Below are 24,561 nucleotides of genomic sequence, written 5' to 3' on the forward strand. Positions count from 1 at the left end.
TTAGGTTTTGAGGAGCACAAAGGGGTGTCATATCAAAAATTAACACCCAAAGGGTTCAGTTGTATATGCGCTTAGAAATTACTAGCCATTTTTCGTCAACTGACCCTGTGTGCACTTGGCCAATGTCATACTCTCCTCCAGACTCATTTTCAAATTCTTATTGACATTTAAATTCAGTTATTGTTCTAGCAAAGGCATAAAAAGGACCTGTTCTAGTCAGACTTCTAGTCACTTTCTGTCTATGAGGTGGGCTGTTGAGCTAAAATATAACATATCTTCCTTGTCATTGCACAGAGATTGAATGCTCTATTTGCTGTCATTTATGTTTTCATGAGAAACTACTATAGATGGAAGAAAATGATTTCAGGAAGCAGGCGTCAACAGTAAAGGTGCTGATTCTGCAATAAGCAGTACTATAAATGTCTTGCTGGCTCAATGGACATCAGGTCTCCCGATACCCTGTTACCTTTTAGCCTCTTGCTACAATTCATCAAAGAATAGTCAGTTCAGGGAATAGCACAATGTACACTGCAGGTGGGGCAGCAGTGTAGCATAGGAGTAAGGAGCAGGGTTTGTAAGTGAAGGTTCCTGTTTCAGTTCCCCGCTGGGGCACTGCTGCTATACCCTTGGGCAAGGTACCTAACCTACAATTGCCTATGTAAATGTCCAGCTGTATAAATAAATAACATGTACAATTTGCAACCTATGTATGTTGCACTGGATAAAAGCATCTGCCAAATGCCAATAATGTAATGTAATCTAGATATGATGAACAGCAGATCAGATAAATTCAGTCTGTTCACTTCCCACCAGTTCAAACGAGTGCCTGTTTTTTTTTTCGTACAACAGATTTGTAACAGTGTTCTGATGTCGTGAAGCAGCAGCTGTCCATTCAGAAAACAGCATCATTATACAGTCGATTATGTCTAGAGCAACAGCGCTGGCTGAGCATATCAGGGCTTTTTGTCATTCAGAACAGAGCCGTCAGTGTGTGGGTAATCAAAGTCGGCAGTCACCTACAGCAAGGTGTTCAGTCATGCTGAGAGAAGCTTGTCCGAGAGGGCCGTGTTCAGATGGATTACCGTCAGTGCATAAATATTAATATCTCTAACAGAGATAGCAGCGGAGAAGAGAATGAGACAGGACTGAACAGAGAGGGCTGTGCTCCTGGCAGATACAATAACTGCACTTGTAAGGGATGACAGCTGAGAAACGTATCTCATATTCACTGAACGTGTGGCTGATCTGAGCAGTAACTAGCACATGCATATTCAAATCAAAGTAGACACACTAACTTTGCCCTGCGCATACCTTGGAGCAAGTTGATAATTTGTCCAGGGGACTTGAATCTGGTGACTGTGGGTTGCAGTGTTTGCAGGAGGCCAGAGTGTGAGAAGACTTTAGTTCTATCCAGATGCCTGACCACCTGATTCCAATGAAAATATTTGCAAAATAAAAAACATTGAGAAAAAAAAAGACAAAACATTTTGAGAAAAACATCAAAAGGGTGATTCTCAGTATTTATATTAACTTGGTTAGCCTGTTAGGCAAGAGATAAATCACTAACTAAAGTAACTTTTCTCACTCATGTGAGAGATTGCAGCTAATGTTGTTAGCTAGCCTATTGGCTGGGCTGGTCACTGGAACACACCGCCAAAATCCATTATTAGCCCAATTTCGTTGATTTTAACTAGCTAGGTTGCCTAATAGTAAGCTAAACGATAGCTAAAATAGCTACTTTGCTGCTATTGCTAGCTAGGCACTTTGTAGTGATATATACCAGGTAAATTCTTCTTCTTGTAATGCTTAGCTATTTTTTTAATTGACATTGACATTGTTTAAGTCAACAATAGGCTTAGTAAGTTAACGTGAACTCACCTTTTTTACTCTACCAAAGGGAAGGCATAATCACTGTCCTTGGTATGTGTGTGGAAATGATTGCAGGTGCTGCATGTAAAGATTTCTTTATATATTTCCACTTTATTCTTGAGATATTTTGACTTTTATACTCAATATGCATACTAACAAAAAAATCCCACAGTGGCCCACATAGCTACTGTATTTAAGCAATAGTTTGTTTTAACTTGCTGATAAGAGAATGCTTACATGAATTGCTTAATGGTCAAAGTAAGCTGTCATTTTAATTATTCTGTTTCTTTTTTAAATATTAGCACATCAAAACTTTTGGTTCTTGTCTTTGGACTAGTAACACTTTATGTACTATAAAATAATAATATTTCCCACTCCTCTTGAGATTGTTTCAGGGAAGACAACCAGAGACATTTAGATTTATATCAAGTTCAAATCTCTTACCTATGATACTAACAAGGGGACACTGACATTTCCTCCCCAAACTGTCATATGATAGTTGGGAAATTGTGAAACTTTGTACCAATATTCAGAATTTCTGAATACCCCTACTGCCCACTGGGACCTCAGATGAGACACTCCACACCACACTGCCCTGACCTCATTGCCAACACAGCAGGATCTGCGGTCCATGTTACAGGAGCAAGTCAGTTTCTCATGAGCCCAGCCTGGCACCAATGAAAGGGAGAGTAGCATGGAGGAGAGTGGAGGGAGTGTTATCTCCCAACGAGGTGACAGAGGAGCTCTGTCCTATGGAGAATCCATAGTTCTGTGCAATCACCATCCGAATAGCTTTAGATTTTTCCCGTTGGTATTTACTGCATTTTGGTGTCTCAAAGAACCAATGAGGTACCTTGCAAGAGTCCATGGTCTGCACCTATCTGCAGTGTTACTTCTGCCATCTTGAAATAAAATTACATATGAAGTATTCTGGATACTAGTATGTAGTGCATAGTGTAACATTTTGTATCACAACAGTGAGAATCCTCCTTAGTTTAGCATTTTTTTTCTTCAGAAACCAAATACATACATTCTCACCTCTCATTTCCAACTACAATAGTGTCTTATTCCTTTGATCCTTTCCACATTTTTTACACATTAGCGGTGTGAAAGTCGGCCATGAAAAATACTCAACTCCGAGCACGGAGCACGCTCCAAAGTATCCAGCACTTCCTCATGGGAAAACTGCGGGAAAACAAGTAAAAAATAGTAGGGGAAAAGTCCCATACTCAGCACCTCTGGGCAGTTGAGAGGTGAGACATGACCACTTGATTTATCACAAGAAATGGTCGCCAGAAGGTACAATATCCTACCTGGCTGCCAATAATAATTCATACAGACGTCCCTCCTAGATATGAGAGATTTAACTGTGCAGATCCCCTGCTTTAAAGTGGCCCTGATAAATTCCAGCATGTTGCAGGTAACTTCTTTACAAAACCATTAAAAGCATTCAGTCCTTGCTCACCGATAACAGTGACCATGTCCCTCTGTGTTGCAGAAATAACTGAACTAGGCATAGAGAAATACCAAAACAATACACTGTATGGTTCTTTAAAACGGGGTTCTGAATGGTTGGCTCCATGTGAAATCCCATGCAGTACCTAGCCCTCGTTTTCCAGTTAATATTTTATGGTGCAAATCAAATGATCTGGACTGTGATATATTGTATTATATATATATATATATATATATATATATATATATATATATACATATATATATAGTTGTGTTTTTTGCCCTTCTCTCATCTGGTGAGATATATACATTGCTAATCAGTGATTCATGGTATTCACTTTTTGCTCTTTTCATTTTCAGCCATGGAAACACAGGTGATATCAAGCTATCACAATAAATCATGGCTGACCAGATATAAAAAAATATAAAAAAATATAGTCTTGAATAAGAGATCATACTTTCCTGCCCTATGTATTGTTCATTGATTGTGCTCAAGCTAAAATTAAATGTTGTCAGTTCTATACTGTAAGGGAATTCAATTATGTATGCAACCACTGTCAATACACGGATAAACACAGCCATGGCTGCAGTCCCATTGCGGTCACTGCGTTAATATTTTGGGCATGTAATTATCTTTATAGAAACAAAGGATTACAAGCAAAAGGTGCAGGCTGTGAAGAAGCTGGTGAAGCAACTCCCGAAGCCGAATCATGACACGATGAAGCTCCTCTTCAGACACCTGCAGAGGTAAGGCCTCGAATACTGCTGTTGCGACAACCACTTGATTGCTATGTTTCAAAGCATCTGTGAGCCAGTTATGTCTTCGAAAACAAAGCATTGCTTCACTTTTTTAGTATCTTTGAGCAATGGTCATTTTCGTTATGGCACTGTCTTGCAAATGTTGGCAGTCTTTTTTATTTATTTATTTATTTACTTACTTATTTTTACTTTCAAAATTAAGAGAATTGTCAGCCTTCAGTGTTCCATAATCCTATCCATGAAGGTATTGTTTTATTAGATTATCCCCTGTTGCTGCCAGCATCAGACTGCACTGCAATGCATTCTGTGTGTTTAAGTGTTGTTTTCTACAAAAAAAATGCTCACCAAGAGAGGATAACTTCTCCGTCTGTTTGTGTGTGTGTGTGTACGCATATATAAGACATGCACTGCACAGTTCAACAACTTAACATGTGTACATACACAATAAAAATATGTGCTGTTACTTTAATCCATGATTACAGATTAAGTAAGGTGTGTAGCATTGTCTAGTTTACTGTTGACCTTTGGACACAATAGAACAAAATTTAGTAAAGAAAAAATAATGAAGATTTATTACAGAGCTTTGATTGTAGATACCAGCAAGGTGTTACAATAGAGCTAGCAGTGGAGAACAAAACATTTCCTCCTTTCTCATCACAAGGCATAGCTGCCTTAAAGGTTACGAGTGCCACAAAAAGAACTGTGTAATCTCTCCATTTGTGCTTTCATGGTTTTCAAGCCATCCACCGAACTCCAATAAATCATTGTGATCATTTTTTTCTTACCAAGGTATTTCTCTCCTGGTTCTGGATAATGCAGTACTGAACAGCCCGATCCTCTTCAGCTATCATTCTACTTTGAAGCTTTTGAATTAGAAAACCTCCTAAAGACTGCAGTTAACATTTAATTTATCGTTCATCATGGCACAGTGGCAAATTACGCAGCCCTGATTGTATTTGTATACATTTTTATCACCACTTCTTATGAGGAAACTAATTAACTTGCTTCTTTGAGCTGATGGTTCAGAATTACTAGCAGTTTTGTTCTAACTTCTATTTCTAGCTCTTTGAAAGTTGGAAAGAGAACTAAGATCAGCCCTATTTCAGAAAGCAGGGAGCGTCGCAAATTAATTAAGCACAGCGACCAATCTTTGCCCAAAGAAGAAGACCAAAATGAAGATCCTGAACTAGATGTCTTTGCTGTAAATGTGCTTGTCTGTCAACAGGATGAATGTATTGAAGTACGTTAGATCTCAGGCCGTCAGATGTACTGACATCTTAACGTCAGTTTTAATTACAATCATAAAAAGAGGAAGTGGGGGTGCATTGCTTCCAAGGTGGCAATGGAGTCTAAGAGATGACCTGCCTCTAATCAGCAGGGTTTCTGTGTGTGCAAAACAGTAGCTATGAGAGGAAGAAAAAGAGACAGAGAGGATGAATATAGAATTGAAATTGTAACCCTGTAGAGGCTGTAGATAATAAATAATTAATAATTAATTTACAATTTACAGTACACCAGTTAGACTTGTAAACTCATGAAATAAACCTTCTCCACTGGTCACCAAACTCCGAAGACAGCAATGACCATTATTTTTCCACCGTAATAAATAGTAATCCTAATAATTCCTAATAATTCTCAAACATTTAAGGTCACACGGGAACTAAAACTCTCGCCGAGGGCATTTTGCACTGTTATCTGTGCAATGATTGAAATATTCAAGGAATCCTAACATAACTATGATCGATAAGGCTGAAATTTCACATGGGACTGACTTAACCTTAAGCATATCGCCCTCAGGCTGTTCGTACTTGTTGTGGGTCAGGGGCTTGCCACACTATTAGGAGGACTGTAGGATCTGCCAACTCTGCCCTGTGTTTAATTTACTTTACTTCCAGCGTTCAGAGTTCTTGGCTGTGACACTATTGATAATGGCCTTTTTTAATCTATCAGAACCATTTGGCTCCCTGAATCCAAATTCATATCCTCCACTGAAACGTTAAATTATTAATTCTGCTTATAATAACAAACACATGGGTTGGTCGTTACCTCCAAAGAAAATGAAACGTTTAACTTCGGGATTGCATGAAAAAAAAGGCTGCCAGATCCCTAAGCAACGATGCATGTTCCTGGAATGAACACACTTCAAGAAAAGAAAAGAACAGAAAAACTTTATATTGTGGTTTTCATTTTGAGCCATACTACTTGTGTGTTATTGCGCCAAAATAAGACTTTTTTCAGAATGCAGAAAAACACTTTTGCAATGAGTAAATGTGCAGTGATGAAACAGCCCTCTTGCTTTAGAGCCCAGTTTTGATCAGCATTACTGCCACAGATTTGATACAGCAGTGTAGTGTTTACAGCTGACATATTATGCATCTCAGAATCACTGTGGTACATATTTCATTTGTGCAGAATCAGCCACACAACACTGAGACAATGTTAAAATATGAACTTCTAAGGTAACTTTGCACTGTTCAAAGAGAACATGAACCCCAAGGGAGGGTTGGGTTGGACTATACTAGCCATTAATTAATCCGATGGGTAAGCGGTGTGTTTTTAGGAGCAAGTGGCATACCTGAATCTGAGACGTTCCTCATTACCAGAAGGAAACTTCATCGTAAGCACTGTTTCAGCACACTGTATATGCGATGACTTCTTAACAGAAAGGCCCCAGGTACAACTTTAAGTGCATCACTCCCTGAAAACTCAGTCTTTTCAGATTTGGTGAAAGCACCAGATTTAATCATTATTTATTTATTTATTTATTTATTTATTTTGTAGCAGGAACAATGTACAATTGCTTAAGTGTCAAAGAATTAGCTACTAAAATCTGCATGTTTTCAGTACACACAATTGAATTTTGACAATTTCTTAAAAGGTTGTTTTGCATGCAAAAATGAACTACCACTGGAACAATTTCATGGGTAGAGCTCATCCACATATAGTTTTATTAGGAGAAATCCTGCTATATCTCTGCTACCAATCAAATTCACCAAACCCTTGCCAATATGTGACTTTGTGCTCTGTGATCAAAAAAGCCAAATGCATGTGACTGGGTATTTCCCAAAGAGAGCTGCAAATAGCAGTGCTGCATATCATCACACATAACCAAGGAAGGCTGCAGAGATCTCCCTGCCCTGTTTTCCAGCAGAATTCACCGCCGTCGTCAGTCTACTCACAGAGAAATGCATAAAAAGGAGTACAAAAAAAAATCTAAGACTACGTCTGTGCATGTACCTCTGATGAAATAAAGCATTTTCAATAAATGTAGGCAGCAGCAGCATTCCATCACTTGGAAACGGGCTCAGCTTCATAGCACAGAAAATACCCGCTGGTAAAAGGAACGCCAGCGTGACATCATATCTGTTCCCCCATCGACAGAAGCGACGGTGTTTTAATCTCCGAGTTTAAGGAACTAAAGCTGGCCGGGCTGGCCGCACTGGCAGAATTTATGGGCCATGTGGCAAACTGCGCTTCCCTGGGGAGATTTCCCAGCATGCCATGTTGCGTATACCTCCTGTGCAGGCGGCCTGGCTGCCCCCAAAGCCCGTATCTAGACCTAAGTCCACCCGCACAGTGAACCTTGCCCTCTGGCATCAGGGGGGACGTCTGTCTAGTGATGCCTGCCAATCGCTCCATTAGATTAATCAAACCGTGGTTGTTGTCCCTTTTTTCCCTAACATTCTACATGATGTAATTTTGTACTGTATGCATAAACACTGAACACCTCATATGGACATGCTCTAATTCAGCATTTCCCAAACCTCTCCTGGAGGACCCCTTGTCCTGCATGTTTTAGATCCCTCCCTGCTCCAACACAGCTGATTCAAATGATCAACTCGTTATGAACTCCTGAAGCTGCTTAATAACAAACTGATCATTTAACTCAGCTGTATCTGAGAAACTCTAATCAGTCTAATCCTTATAAAAAAATCATTAAGGATATAGTCTAAGAGGCTAGTGGGTGAATATTGCAGGCTGCCACATGTCCAGTTCCAGTGAAAATTCTATCTTATGACAGTGTTTAAATGGACACCTAATGCAGAGTGAAATGAGCTCATGCAGTACGTCTAAGAGAGGGCGTTTTTCTGAAATTAGCATCTCTCAATGTACTCCCTCCTCATTTCTTTTGCCTTGTTGAAGGGAAAACAATAAAAGTGGCACGTATGACAGTATGGTATTGGACGATGTATGTAGGAAAAAGTCCTGGACTGAGGGCGCCACACCCACACCTACTGATGTGGTCCAATTTTTTTCCCCTTCCTCTCTCTCTCTCTCTCTCTTTCTTTCTCTCCCTTCAGAGGCACCTAATTAAGGAACCCTGACTCGTTTACATGGATCTTTTTGATCTAAATTACTCTCCAAACCACACCAAATTAGGATCATCTGTGGATGTGAAATGTTTCTTTTTTTCTGCCGCTTCTCATACTAGGGAGCCAGCTCTGGAGGGCACATGTTCAAATGATGTGAAGGATTACACTTTTTTAAAGTTCTCCTGAGACCCAGCCATCTAACAACAACGTGACTATTTGACCATGTGTTTTTCCAATGCATGTTCACTGGAGTGCCACTTAGTCCTCCTACCATCAGAGGTCAGCATAGCCTCACTGCATGGTTTACTGTGTTTTAAAAAAATATTGGCCAATTTTCTTACTGCATGTGAATTAGTCATTACAGAGTGAGTTCAATTAACAGACTAATGAAGAAAAACAGAACAAGTACCTGCCTTTTAAATCAACAACCATGCAATTAGCCCAGCTGCTGGTAATTGCGAGATTAAGCTTGTTTGTGATTCCAGACAACTCTGAATAATATATATTTGTAAAAAAGGCCCCTAGGGTGATACTATGAGACATGAGTGTTTGGTTCAAGGTATCAATCATGTATATTCCAGCCTGGTAAGAAGCAATGACTTCTGATGGTTCATTTTCAGTCATCCTCTGACAAAGCATTTAGTTAGTTGTTTTTCAACCAACCTACAGTACCTGGCTAAAGAAAGGAGAAGTAGTGGAATGAAATATGTAAAAAAGTAAGTTTTTTTTTTTAAATCTTACTTTTTTTGAACAGTAAATCTTAGTCAATCACATAATTATTTGAACCACAAACATTCAAGGATGGCCATGATGGATTCTTCCAGCCAGTATCATGCTGTCCAAACACTGGACCTGTATGTCTTTAAAAAGCCACAGCAGCCAGGGATGCCAGACCAGTACAGAGCATTTATTTCACAGTGGTGCATCTCTGACACCACAAAGATAAAACTGTCAATTTTACAGTGAAATTTGACACAGCTGCTCTTGAGATTGGGGTTAAATATGATCTAAATAATATGCCAGTGTTTCATTTTCCAGTCTTTGAAATCACTGCAGTTACGTTTGACTCGAAAGAGAATGTAAGGTGACAGATTGCTTGCTTGGCAACACATTGACTTTCAGGACTGCCCACTGAAAAAACTCCTTGGAGCTGGTTTTAAAATCACAAAGTGGCCCTTAAGACCAAGAGCAAGGAACTTGTTCTGTAATAGAATGGTAATTAGTCTTCACAGTTTGGCTGTCCTGGCTCATGCTGGGACATGACGTTGAGGTGGAGAGGTCTTATGAGTGATGGTGTTTGGTTATCTAAATGGTCATTGGGTATAACCTGAGAGACGGCAAGGCCTGCATTGTGTGTGTGTGTGTGTGTGTGTGTGTGTATTCGTATCTGGCATGTCTGTATGCGTGCACCTAATCTGTCAAAAATAGCACCATGCTTTCCTGCTTTTAAACAAAGCCTGAAAGGAAGGGTTTTTGCATTGTTCACTGTAAAGAAACGGGGGAATAAAAAAAGACCTGTAAAAAAAAGTTTCAATAAAGGAATCTATTTATACCCTGGCTTAGCCATCCGCGGAGTGGAGCACGAGTCTATGAAGTTTGTCTTTAAAGCCCTTTGTTGTGGGCTAACTCTGTGCTCTTGTGGAGCCGGTATACTTTTTATTCCTGATCCGTGTTGCCTGGATTCAATAAGCGGTTGTATATCCATATTGTGATGATGTGGTCAAGGAAACCAGATTTCCTAAGTGTACCTTCGCATTTCGACTTGCTATTTATTCCTCTCTCGTGGGTGTTTTTGGGAGTGCCATTCATTTTTTTCTCTCTTTTTTTTTTTCTTAATTCACCACATTGGTTTCTAAAAGTCTGCATGTTGCGTTTTTGTTCATCCAAAGTCCCTTTTCCGAACTGTGGAAAATAAACCCTGCAACCTTTGGAGGCGGCCAGGGTAGGAGTGAGTCAAACCAGGAGGCCCAAAGTGGAAATATCTCTACAAGCAAGGCTTTGCTATTGTTGCCTAGTCCTTTTCCTCCTCATTTCCATATGGCTGGCTCTGAGGATGCACAAAGTGAGCCCCCTTTGATAAAGTATCCACATTTTTGGACAAGGGATTAGGGCTGTTTGGTCTGTATCCGTCAGGTAAAATGAAACCTGTGATTGCTGGGGTTGGCCTGCTCTAGGAGGGAAACCTGTAATCAGTTATTATATGTCAAATATGAGACTGCGCATTGGTGCCCGTCTCTCCTGTCTCACCACCAGTGAGCACATTGGAAATTTGTGATTTGCGGCATTTCCAGCTCTTCTGTTGCATCTGTCATTGATACTGTTCGGTTCTCTGCGGTAAAGAGGAGAGTACTCCAACTTGACAGCTTAGTATAGTTTTGTTTGTAGTAAAAAACTAAAACGGGTCTGTGGTGCCCATTATATGAACTTGTGGTGTAAACTGATAGAAGACAAGTTCTTTCATTTTTGACCTACTGTGACCACTCATCAGAGACGTAGGCTTGTTTAAAAATGTTCTTGTTTTTTGTATTTATGAAATTGTCATCATTTGTACTTATGTTACAAAAACATTGGAAAACTTTGAGTATTGAAAAACACTCAGCACAGTTTTCTTGAGGTTAAAGTAGGGAAGGACAGTGCAAAGAAAGAATGTTGCCTCCCTAAGAACTGTTCTGAGTTCCACACTCTGGTGTCTGTGGGGATGAGAAGCTTGGTGCATTCGTCATGACCAGCGGGCACAGGGAGCTCTGACAGAGACGAGCGCTCGAATGTCAGCATGCTCCCTCGATTTATTAACTGACCAAGAGCCAGATTCCTGACCCTGATAAAGACCAGCCCCAGGGGAAATGGCATCGAGCTCCAGCTCCTACATCCTGTTGTTTCTCTGGTCAAAAATGAGATGCTAATTAATTAACATTGGCATCTTTAGTAGTGCATGTCAGCTCCTATTTGGGATGTCAGTCTGTTGTCTGAGCAAAGCGAAAGCTGTGATGGTAAGACTGGGGGTTTGGATCCTCTGACCAGTCACTGCCGTACACTGTCACACCCTCGGTTTGTGGTATACTGATTGCTGTTAGGCCTTGTCCCTTACGTCCCTCAAGTCCCCCATATTACCAAGCTGTTCTTATTCATTTATTTAGCACTTGTTTTTATCTAGCATGAGTTATGTGATTATAGAACCCCGACCTGGATTCAAACCCATAACCTACTGGGCACAAGCCCATCTCCCAAATGACTGCCCTATATTGAGTGGGGTCATGACATTAAATCACTGAACAGCAGATGTGTTCAATCATGTATGCCCTGAAAAAATGAGATTTTAATGTTATAATATCCTCAAATAAACACTTGTAACAGAATTAGTCACATATTTTCTATTGATAAATTCATTCAACAGGTAATGTACATATACCTAATGGTGTTTCAAATAGTGTTTGATGACATGACATAGATGAAACGTATGAGGGCGAGGAGTGATTTTGAAATTTGAGGCCATTTCCTTGTAGTTCTGTTACACTTAAAAAGTTGTATCTGTGGTTGACTCTAATCATTATTTGAATTGCCATTTACCTTATATAACATTTTCCTTTAAAATCTTAGTTAAGTCAGGTATTATTAGTAGTAGTAGTAGGATTGACGCTGTTGTTGTCATTATTAATTGTATGATTTACAGAGTTGGTGTCAATGAGTAAAAAAGCCACTTTCTCTCCTTATTTTTGTTCAAATCTTGGCACTTAACGATGTTTACATTAAATTACTATTGACTGAAAATGCTGAAAGAGGGAAAAACAAAATACAGCTAGTTATTCATCAAAAGCATGTTAATATAAGTAGAAAATCGGGTGATCTCTCTATTTAATATGTTCATAGTGGCACTGTTCAAATGTTAATTTGACCTAATTATGTATATGCACAAACAGACATAGAAGCATTAACCTTAACTGGCTATTTTGATTAAGAGTCAATTTATTTCTAGACTGCATTTTTCAGAAAAGTTTTCATGGTAAATCATTGGGTTATGGTCTACTTACCCATGTATCTGCACAGGCTTCCCCGAATTCCCTATGTAAAAATTCTCTCTGCGCTTAGGTTCTCAGAACAAATGCATACATCAAGGCTTTGTAAATACCCTAATTGCTCTTTTCAGCACTGATTAATGGATTTTCATTAATAAACTTCCTGCAATTAAACTTCCACCTGCCTAGCCTGGAATCAATTACCTTTTGTTAATATAATTTCAACTGAAAGCAATTTTTGGACAGTGGAACTGTTTAACCGCCATACTGATGGTGCTACCTCACTGTTTTCTTTCACCTTGCAAAGTCAAATAGCCTAAAGGCATTTCTTCATCAAAGTATGAACTTTAACCTACTGCAGTTAGCCTATCCAAGGCACTCCCGCTTGCAGCCGAGGGTTTACTGTGGGTTTTGCAGTTTTGTGTACAGTTCAACAAAAAGAACCTTCCAGCTTTCTTTGCATTGGTTACACCATGCACTATGGGTTCTGTAAAATATACACTCTGTGTTGATTTGTGAATTATGATTGCATTGTTTAAGTGCACATTATAGCATTATTATAATCATCAAAGGACATATTGAATGGTTCTCTTGACATCCCAGGAGAGTGTATCAAACATCCTTAGTGTAACCAAGCTGTTTCCCTGGGTTTAAAAAGATTAATGTCTCTTTAAAGGCATCTTAAAATTAATGTTAAGCTCTAATGACATTCACATCTTAAACAATAGTTGTAAACTCAAGTACAGATGGGTTTTAAGATAATAAACCTAGGTGATTTTTAATAATAGTCTGATCATGCAACGTTTTTAATTCATTCTGTGCTTTAACTTAGTGAAAGTAAAAATATATTCACATCAATAATTTCCAGGGAACGCTTGCTCCCTTCAAATTAATTCATGCTGACACCATAGGGTACTGGCCCATTTTATGTAAAATGGCCTGTTTCTTTCAAAGTGAAATTATTGTAATTACACATACAATACACCAACAATGAGGCAGTTAAGCTCTTCATCAAGATTTAATTAATCTATTTGATTGAATTAATTTCATTTAATTAATGTATATTAAATAGCATGTCCTGTGCAGTATGTTTATTACAAATATATATCACTACACCAGACAGTTCCTGAATACACATAAGAAGATACCATGTGATAGTAATGCTTTTACATTTGGAGAATAAATGGTAAAATATATGATGTTTTACCATATTTTCTCAAGGTAAGACTAAGAAATGCAAGGGTTCACCTATGAGTGAATGCCTAGTTTAATTCCATATTATATGTATATTTCAGAGAGGGTAAAGTAGTTTGTGTTTATAAAGTGCTGCTGGTCTCAAGAACTGTTAGAGGATTGAAAGTAGTTTTTGAATAATCTTAAACTGATGACTCATCTTTTATTATTGTTTAAGACTGACAAGACCTACCTTTTCTTCTGTTACTTCTCTATCGTGTGTAGATAAAATAATTACAAGATTGCAATGCAATTTTTCCCAACAAACTACAAGTACAGAGGCATACTGTCTTTGTTTATTGAATCTTGGAGAGTGCCTTTTTATTTCTGCAAAGTCTTTTCAAAGTTAATGATATAACAAAAGCTCAGATAATTTTATACCTTTACTTAATGTGTCTAGAGTTGCATTTGTGAAAGGCAGAATAATGTTATCGTCAGTGCAGGTCTTTTTCTTTCCTTTTTTTTTTTTTAACTATGACTGAGACGTCAGTCACAGTACTGCAGCTCACAAGAGAGGCCACGGTAGTAGTATATGCTCATAATAAATACCGTTTTTGATGACTGAGCTATGCACAGAGTTCATAGTCTGCCTTTTTAGGCATCTGTGGAACCCATGGTGTAGCCTTTGTTTCTATGTAGATGGTGTTCTGTCAAGACAGATTGGGTGTTCATGGATGTGTAGCTACTGGCTTAAAGAGCATTCCTTTGTGATCTGGTTATTGAAACATGGTATATTTGAGAGACACTGGCAATTTAAAGCTTGCTGCAGGAAATGCATAAGATCTCATGAAATGATCCCCACAACATGTGTTTGGAATATGTAACTTTTAATAAAACACGCACACTATTATCCGAGTGAATACGCCACGCACCGAAAGCCCAAAATTTATGGGCTGTGTTTTTATATGGTGTTCACCGATAACATCACCAGCAGGCTGCTCCTTCGGAACACAAGATCTGTACGCCACAACAAAGTCGAGCAGGCTCAGTCCTGAAATCCGTTGGATACAATTAGCCTGTAAGAGGGCTGACTGGTATACGTTTAAGGAAGACCTGATCCTACTTCAGTGCATTTAATCAAGATAGTTTGTCCCGGCCTTGACAACTTGGACTGGAGCCCCCACCACAACCTTCCATTGTGTTCCAATTTCATCTGTAATGGTTTTAATGGTTCCTGAGGCTGCTCGCTGGCTCTTCTGACGAGCAAGTCACCCTGTATTGACTGTCATTGTCTCACGGCCAAGCCTCAATTCAGGCAGAAATGTTTCAAAGCGTCCTCTTGCCCGGCCAAGCCCCTAACTGCACCAGACCTATTTATACAACGTATAATAAAGAATACCTTTTGAGCCTCTGAAAGCACAGTACAAAGCCATCCAAGAATCTACATCCTTTTTTTCCTTTCTGAAAAGCACATCTCCCTGCAGTATTGATTTGTTGTTTTCAATATTGTCAGTGTGCATACTATACTATGGATAGACTTTTTTTTGCATTTGCAGACAATGGGTGAAAAGCAGGTAAAGCATTATGAATTGTATGGAGGGCTCACATCTCTTGTGAAAGAAAGTGCTCTTGTGACAAGAAGGATACCTCATAAGGCAATTAATCTTTTCAACAACAAGGTGTTCTGAAAACAAAAAAATGTTGGGCAGTAAGGCCTTCATATCACACAGACATTGCCATTCAGTGTTGATTTAAGGAAAACGGCCATGAGTCGTTACATACCTCATACTTCGACTTCTCAGATGTATTATTTTTTAACTCAAGCTTTACATTGGCAGAAACACGTTCACATCAACAAATTGGTTCCTACAAGTCTCACCACATTTAAGGTACATTTCTAAGAAGCTCAGCTTCATTTCATTGTGAAAACACTGAGTTATACCGTAAGTGTAAAATAAACCAAGGCACGTAGCTCAGAGCACACTTTGTTCTTGGCTTTCATCACAATTTTTGATCTTATGAATAATTATTTTCCCATATTCTTCCTCCTGACTTGAACACCAGTATCCAGGCAATCATTCAGTTTGCATATATTAGTATACTTACTGCTTATTTGGTAGTTCAATACTAGTAAGACAGCATAGTCCAAGGCAATGTGTTAACCCATATATGTTCATCTCCCTAATAGCTTTATGTGTCAATGATCCTGAAAATTTGCTTTCTAATAACAAAAGTTGTGAAGCTGTGTAATTAACTGTGGACAAAAATAAACAACCGGGCTGGCAAGTTAGTTTATAGACATGACTCATGATTGTGGTATTCACATAAAATTTTTCACGAGGGTCTGTTGTAAATTTCTTTTTTAGTGCATTCATTCAGACTATATATAATTTTAGTTCTTTATTTGATCTGGAAACATGAGAAAAGAATGGGCTGTCTCTGACATGTGTCATTTTTAGTTCATCAGTCCTGCATGTTTCTAGAGATCAGGAACAGACAATTTGTTACCTATGCTAACTCGTCACAAGGCTGTACTTGAACATTTAGGGTGATGACCGTTTCTATAAACAAATATTATCACTAATGCAGAAATCAAACAGTTAGCTTCTGCACAACAGTCCCACTGAGTTCGAGCACTTGTGTGCCCAAGTCACACCACTCACATTCTTTGGCATGTATCCACTGTGTGCTGCTTGTGCTGCTTGCTGGTTTGAATAACTCCTGACACAAAATCTCAGTCGGGGTTGAGGTCTTCACCACATCTGACCACTGCCTAGGAGCTGAGACTGATCTGGGATCTGTGGAGAGAGAGTGGGGGTGTTGGTGCTGCCTAGTAACAAGATACTTTGCAGGCTGTGGCTCAGAGGCCCCAGCTACCCACACAGTCTAGACCTGCACCCCTAATGCAGCTGGTCCTGGGATTAACAGTCATGCACTGCTCTGATTACAGATGCTTTTTTTCACATGCTATGCATCTAAAGTTATGCATTTGTGTTGAAAAAGAAAAGGAAGAAAAAAAAACAAAATAGTAGAGGGAAAACACAAGATTGAGATGTGTTATCCATTCTATTGATCTTTATTTTATCAATGGCAAAGGACTTAATTCGAAGTTATTCTTACTGGATTCATTGTTCACTGGTTGAATGGGTTGTTCATGTTTGTGTCAATGACATGAAATACAGGTATTTTGTATTCCAGTGTAAATTTTGACTTGAGAATAATATGGTTACTACTATAGGCAAGAGGACCACAGAATTGCTGAGTTTATCCCTTCACACTACAGTATAAATCATTAGAGCCCTCATCCGATATTTCTACTTTATGGTTCCAAAATGTCTTAGAGTGTTACTTTGATCGTTATCACTCATACTAAAGGACACATGGAACATTTTACTTGTAGCGTCAGTGTAAGAAAAAAGCATCTGGATTCTGTCAGTCCTGTTTATAACAAAAGTCTAGTGTTCTCCCTGTAAATATTTTGCTGGAATGTTACGGGTAATATCTGAAGTTTATTTTCTTTCTTTTAGCAGGATAAATGATATACCCTTGCATTTCTTGAGTCATAAAAGGTGTCTTAAAATGCGTACAGATGTTGTTATTTGGATAAAAAAATATGTGATCTATATCTGGGTTTTTCTGAAATGTGTACATTTTCAGGGGCTTGCTTTTTCAATTGAAACATTTGCCCTTATCCAAGATGTGAAAGCAGTCATAGATGTTTCAAGGTAGTTTAAAGTATGTTTTATGTAGTCTCATACTAAAAAAGATTGCCAAAAGGCCCTATCTTCATGTTTATCTAAGTCCCTGCAACGCAAATGATGATTCACATAAGAACTGAAATAAATTTTGGCAGGGATTCCACGTGTTTACATGAGGACCCAACCTAAATCTTTAGAAATATCAAAAACTTAGTGAAAGCACCACCCCTTAGAATTGCAACATTGCCAATGCTGAGACAAGGCAAGCACTTTAACCGGAACTGTTACAATGAAACTGGAACAATGAAAATTTGCTGTGTTGATACTTAGGTAGTTACTGATACAAATAAGAACACTGTGGGTTATTATTGATACAAATCACAAAATGTATGCTTCTTTATTTTAAGACCGTGGCCTGTTTTTCCTAAAAAACTAAAATATGTGATGTGGTACCCAAGAATCAATGGAATGGACAAATCATTTAAACATATTCACCATGCCAGTCCCTTCATAGTCTTGGACGTTTGTTTTCAACATAGACAACAGGAAAGACAGTGCTACACATCGGGACCACAGATTGTATAAAATGGCTGTCTAAAGGATGATGGGCATGAATGTTTGTTTCTTCCCCTTGAATCGTTGATGAAATTTCTCAGATATCCTAATAGTTTTTTTTGTTTTGGGGTTATTTGCCGCATGATTTTTCACAGAAATGTAAGAGGCTCCCATGTCAAATCTTTCCTCTTTTCTCTACAGGATCCTCACCAAGTCGTCGAAAAACCTCATGTCCACGCAGGGCATCGGCATTGTGTTTGGCCCAACACTCCTGTGGCCAGAACTGGATTCTGGAAACATGGCTTTCAACATGGTGTACCAGAACCAGATAGTAGAATTCATACTTATTGAATGCGCCGAGATCTTTGGCCCCGAAGGAAAATAATTTTAAATATATATATATATACAAAAATAAGATAACAACAAAAATTGATATTACGCAGGTAAAAACTGCAGTGCAATTGGTGTTACAAAATGTATATTAGTTTTGTATTAAATCAGATATTGTACTTTTAAAGAAAAAGGTTTTCAAAGTCATTTCTCCTGTTTATCTTAATGAAGACACCTTTCAAACTGTAGTGTATCATGTAAGTGTAAGATAATTTAGGAATGGTTTTGTATTTTTCTATTCATTTGTCAGTTCTTTAGTTAGTGTAGTAAACATAAAATAATACAAAATCAAGGAAAAAAATAATCTCAAATGGCATGGTAATTATCAGGGACATTTTCTATTGGGAAGGGGAGTATTAAATTCTTCACAGAAAAAAAATACACAAGATTGGAACTGTGGCATAAATTTGAGCTTTCTGTAAATACTGCATTAATTGGAGTTTCAGGAATATCAGGAGATGGATTTTCAACTCTCATGCAGTTTGACCAGCTCAGATAAACCAGTCTTAAACCTGTATAAAAATCCCACGAGCCCTGCACTATCTTGGGGTCAGCTATCTGGCTTCCTGCCATTTTCCCACCTCTGTGCCCATGGAGGTACATAACCAAAGAAAACCTGCACTATTCCTGAAATGCCTACATTCAACCCCCTGTAAACTGATGTGTAGTAAACACCTTAAACGTGTCATTTTTTTCTATAGGAATGAATATTTTAAACTTTGTTGCTGTGCTGAATGATAAATGAGTGGGCGGGTTTCAGAGCCCAAACAGTATATTTCTGTTTATTTACAGTTATGTTTTTACCAGCCTTTTCATTTTCTTTTTTCATACCTTACAATGTAATATTGTTTTAGCTGGATAGTGAATTGCCAATTTTGACTGTTTATGTTTACTTTGGACAATGTTCTTTGTAGTACATCTGTTTGCAGTGAGGCTTGGAATGAGTGGAATATGTGAATAAAGGCTTAATACTGTCAATGGGTTTCCTTACTTTGCAAAAAATATCAAAATTAATGATGCTTCTGTGCAATGGGGCAGTGGTTGGTTGGTAACTGGATCCTGATGTATCACAATAAAAGCTTCTACAATCACAATAATGAACTGACACCACAGAATGTACCAGTTACCTTATGGGTTATGATTTTTAGACTCTGCTCTGACAACAGCATGAATAATACTCAAAAAGAAGTAAATTAAATGATTCTGATGGGCTCATGAATAAAGGTCTATTCTATCACCTCTCTTACAGCTTACAAGCTTACAGATATACTGGATAGCATTCATTGGATGGTTTACCATATTAGATCTCTCCTGAGGCATTCCCAAATACCATAATATCTGCCATGCCATTACAGACGTTTTGTCGTAAACACACAGAAGTTTAGCTTGGAACACAACTGAGAACCTCAGAATAAGGTTTTTTCTTTGTACAATTAAGGTTATTTCTGGTGGGAAAACCCACAGTGTTTTCATTACTTTTGTTCCTATTGCTTCAAATAGGCCTCCCTTTGTCTGCCTTCGCCAAAGTATTCACGGTTATGTCTCCCCTTAACCGATGCACTCCCTGAAATAAAAAAAGAAATCCCCACCACAGCTGAAGTCGAATAACCAAATTATGATAGATATGTGTACTTCTTTGCCAAAGGAAGTCTAAATGACCACTTTAAAAGCTAGCCTTGCTGCCTCCTACCACATTAAGCCTAATGTAGTTTAGAAACCCTACTCTTGTGGTCATTCTGGGTCAATGAGGCCTAAGTTCAGCTACAGGGCAGACCTGATGTTTCCAGCCCAAGTATAGCCCCCTTGACCAAGGTACACACAATGGCTTGGTTCTTCATTTCCTTCTACTCCAGATGACTGGACTGATTTTATTGATTTCACTACACCCCTGCAAGAGAACAGGAGTTACAGAAATGTGAGTAAATATAGCTGATGTTTATTACTGTGCTGTCTACAGTCTTAGTCTAATTTTTCATACCCATTGTGAAATGTTAATTTAAAGACTTCAGTCACTAAGTCCCCTGATGCAAAAATCCAGGGTCTGTCTGTAGATGCTAATCATTTTGCTATACTGTGTCTGTGTCATGTTTTAAAATATATTGCATGACTGTGCATGTATTGTTTACAAATTAGTGATTGCTACTTTATTAGGGATAGAGTCAGTCCTTATGAATCGCAGCAGAGGAGTTCTCATGTTTGTTATCAGTGACTCACTGATCTGAATGAATCATGCTATTTTGCTATGGAGAGCAAATGCTTTTGATTGGTTCAAGTCATCTGACTGGTAGCTCATTAGGTGGGTCATGAAGCTTCACTGTTCCATTACTGTTAATGTATCAGAACGTATGCCCAGTTATCCAGGATTTGAGTATCTATGGTATCATTAACTCAACAATAATTATGGTCTGCACAGGGACCTAAACTATGGGCTTTTTGCACTGGTTTCTCTTAATGACTAGTGGTAGTGCAGTATATAGTTGCCAAAAGCAAAATATCTTTTCATCAGGCAGTATGCAGCTTGATAAGTGAAGAGTGAATTATATTGTTTCTTGTTTCAGTAATACAATGTTATATTGTCATTTACAGCTGTAATGTAATTACTAATTATGTCATTCAAGCAGCAGTTTCACAAGTTTATTTATTTAATTCCTTTTTGTTATTATCCTGAATGTACATGTGTACAGTTGAACGAACAATTACTGAATGTACAATTAATGAATCTGCTCTGGAAATGTATCTGAAAAGTGAATCAAGGGCTTCGTAAACTTTTTTAAATTGTTAGAAGCTGTCCCACAGTCATACTGTTAACCACTTCAAGTGCCACTCTGCTGGTAATCACAGTAATGCTTTTTGTATTAACAGTATTGTATTGAGTACTTGCCCAAGCAAGCAGATACAATTTTTTTCACACACATTATTGTAATGTAGATTGTCTCTGCAATTGTTCATTAGGGCTATTTCTTCAATCACCTGTGCAGATGGCTATTCTCAGTGCTTACAATTACAGCCATAAAAGAGAGCAATTTTCTCTGCGTTCCCCTTTTTGTACAAATCCCTTCTTAATTAATTTTATTAACTCATAAACACCTTCTCTCGGTACTAATCAAAAGATGGTGATCACATGGTGTTCAGAATTAGGTTTTCTCTTCTAAAGCCTCTTGGAAAACATGCCCTGACAGGAAACCTTGTATCTACCCAATTCAAAACCTGTAGGGGGAACTGCAGCCTTAGTACTCAAACTACAGTTTCGGGGAAGAGACCAGCTGAAATGAGAAATACGGCATTTGTATACATTCACTCATGTATATTCAATCACTTGAGCTGAGCACTGGACAATCTTCATATCTTCACAAAAATCATTTTCTGCAAAACTGTGCAGTTATCCTCAGTATAACAATGTGTGCTTAACAGGGTAAAAATGCATCTCAAGACCTCACTGATGGGTCGTGATGTTATTGCCCAGTTACCAGCTTTGGCAACATTTTTACAGTGTCACATAACAGTACACACTAGAAACACATTCTTTCTAGACAATGTGGTTAAAAGTGTATCTTTAAGGTGATAGGTTTTACAGGTTTTTTCTTGTTTCTGAGTTACTAGCCAGAGTGGTAGTCAGCACTACAGCAGGCTGGTCCTTGGCATGGAAATGGTAGAAATACATTCATGAGCATGCTAGTAGGATTATCAAAAATGGAAGTGATGACACTGATTTTGCCAATGGTCCCTGATTCATCTCACGCAGAGTCACCTCTCTATAAGGCTGAAGGGTACAGATGAAGGGAAAATAAGAACATGTGGTTCACAATGAATAATTTGTATGTCTATGTACTGTATTTTAAACCAGTCATGGTCCAATATTAATTTACATGCCCTGCAAAACAAAACAATTCATTTCACAGGCAATTAACGCTAACATACTAAATGTAAACAAGAGCAACAAGACTGAGCCAATGAAAAGTATTTTTTGAATGGGAAGGGTAAATGGAGTTCAACCAACTGCATAAGGACATCTGAAAGTAACGTATGATGTCATTTTAACTGAGGACAAGTTTACATTTATATTTTTGTTGCTTGACAGATGCTGCTATCCAGGGCAAATTACATAGGTTACAATTCTTATCATCTTCTCAATCCATTAATATAACTGGATATTCACCGATGTGATTCTGGTTTAGGTACCTTTTCCAGGGGGATTTGAACCAACAGCCTTGTGTTATGACTCCTGCTACTTATCATTACGCCACACTGGTGCCATACACTACACTGCTGCCCATAGACTCATAGGAAATTTTACAAATAATTGTTCACAAACAGATCTTAATTTATTCCTACAGTTAAATAGGTTATGTTCAGAACCAATTAGCTGTGTTAACGAGGCTCCAAAATGTTGTTATGTTTTCTGGGAAATTTAAGCAATTAAACAATTAGGATTGTATGTCATGTCAACCCAGATTAACGACTTGGCTACTTGAAAAAAATATATTCACAGAGACTTTGGTATGGAGACAGCAAATAGTTGCAAACAAAGACAAGCAAAAATAAATAAATAAATAAAATAAAGGAAGCAATTAGGCCGCAAACCTCTAAAACAGTCTTATTGGATTGATTATTTGCACAAAATCAAAGTTCTCAATTATTCATTTAGGTGTAGAATCTTGTGGAAATAATGCTTTTTCATAAAAAATTATTCATTTAAATTTAAAAAGGACTAATATACTATTGCCATTGGAACATTAAAGGGTGTCAGTATTTTTTGCTTCGTTTGAAACACAGAGGTTTTGAATGAAAGATACTCACTGGTATGAAACAGTTTACAAAAGACAGCTTCAATTAAAATCACTATTGAATGCGGCCTCAAAGTTTGAAGTTCCAGTCTATCTGGTTTATACATGCGGTGAAAGCGGGGAAGATTTCTGCCCACTATTTTTATCACGGACATCAAAGAAATGATTATTCCCTAAATAAAGCGACCCATCCTGCAGGAGATGAATGCGGACGAAAGTGCCGTCTTTGTAGTCTAATCATGATCACAAGACCTGTTTTGAATGCCTGTCATCTTTCATTTTATAAGACTGCACTACAGAGTTGGACTTCCAGGGTCACATGCAATTAAAACAGCGCCAAGATTGGATCTGCTGGAATACAGACGTTAAAAAGTGCCTCGTTTCTGAATTTGAACTCCTACCCCGAACTTTGTGGGCCTCTTAATTGCTAGCCACCTTCCTGTCAAATTTTAGACATAAGAGCTATAGGGCCTATAAACTTATGAATATATCTGTTCTCAGTACATTGCTTATTAAATAACTTGGTGCATTTGCAATGAGAGGTTACATGCAAGAAGGACAGTTGAGGGGTACACTGCCATCTGCTTAGAATGTGCTCATTTCTAATGGCTGTGTGAACGGGATAGATCACCTACGCCTACAATATGTCACACTGCGACTTTGGGTGGGTGGTTTGGGTGGTTGGACGGGTGTTGGGGGTTTGGGACAGACGGTGGGGGCAGGCAGAGACCAGGCAGAGGGGAGCATGCGCGGATCTGGCCCCTCTCACGGAGCCGTAATCAGAGAGAGGGGGATGAAAAGGCTGATTTTCGGGGAATTAGCATGATAAGCGAGAACACAAAATCAATCCCCGTCCTTGTGAGGCCGCCTCTGATTGCTTTGAACTGTCAAAAAATTGCAGAATCAAATCGAAAGCGCTCGAGGTTACGGGAGTGATTTGTTCAAGAAGAGATCGCTGGAGCAATTGACACAGCTCTTGAGACAATAATTGGGTTATCAAAGAGAAAACAGTTCAAGTAGCGCAGGGGTGAAGGCTCATTTGCATTCGATTTTCATACGGCCTGGGCACACCTCCATTCGAAAGCCTCCATTTCAATATACTCAAGGATTAAGGGGACTTTGGATTGCATCATTATCATCTGACAGTTTGGTGCTTAGGCACAACACTTCATTATTAAGCACGGGTTGCTTGGTTGGGGGGGGGGGGGGGGGGGGTCAAGCCAGTCAACTTTTCAGTCTTTGAAATTTATTTATTTTTATTTATGCTGCTGTTCAAGGTAACTCTTACAGTGGTAGCAATGTCGAGTCATGAAAACGCATGCAAATTGAAAAATCTTACTCTTTCATGTGGATTTACACTCCTTTTAATATTCCACAATATTTCCCCAAAATGCCATATTCTGGAAAATTACCTCACACATTATTATTATTATTATTATTATTATTACTATTATTATTCAAATCCAATGACAACTTTGTAAATGGGATCCTTCATTCCACTGATTGCATATTTACATTGAAATGCTGGAAATGAATAAATACAGTTCCATTA

At 38.4% G+C, this 24,561-nt stretch overlaps 1 protein-coding gene across 1 annotated transcript in view; it reads left to right on the plus strand.

Moving 5' to 3' along the window:
• arhgap15 (Rho GTPase activating protein 15) overlaps positions 1-18,253 on the plus strand; it is a 122,501-nt gene extending 104,248 nt beyond the window's left edge. Inside the window, exons 13-14 of the mRNA XM_036545474.1 lie at positions 3,966-4,071; positions 18,037-18,253. Of these exons, the coding sequence (XP_036401367.1) occupies positions 3,966-4,071; positions 18,037-18,220 (290 nt within the window). The 3' untranslated portion in view covers positions 18,221-18,253. The remainder of the gene's footprint in view (positions 1-3,965; positions 4,072-18,036) is intronic.
• The last annotated feature ends 6,308 nt before the right edge of the window (positions 18,254-24,561 follow it).

The sequence above is a fragment of the Megalops cyprinoides genome, chromosome 14 (assembly GCF_013368585.1).
Source record: "Megalops cyprinoides isolate fMegCyp1 chromosome 14, fMegCyp1.pri, whole genome shotgun sequence".
Lineage (NCBI taxonomy): Eukaryota > Metazoa > Chordata > Actinopteri > Elopiformes > Megalopidae > Megalops > Megalops cyprinoides.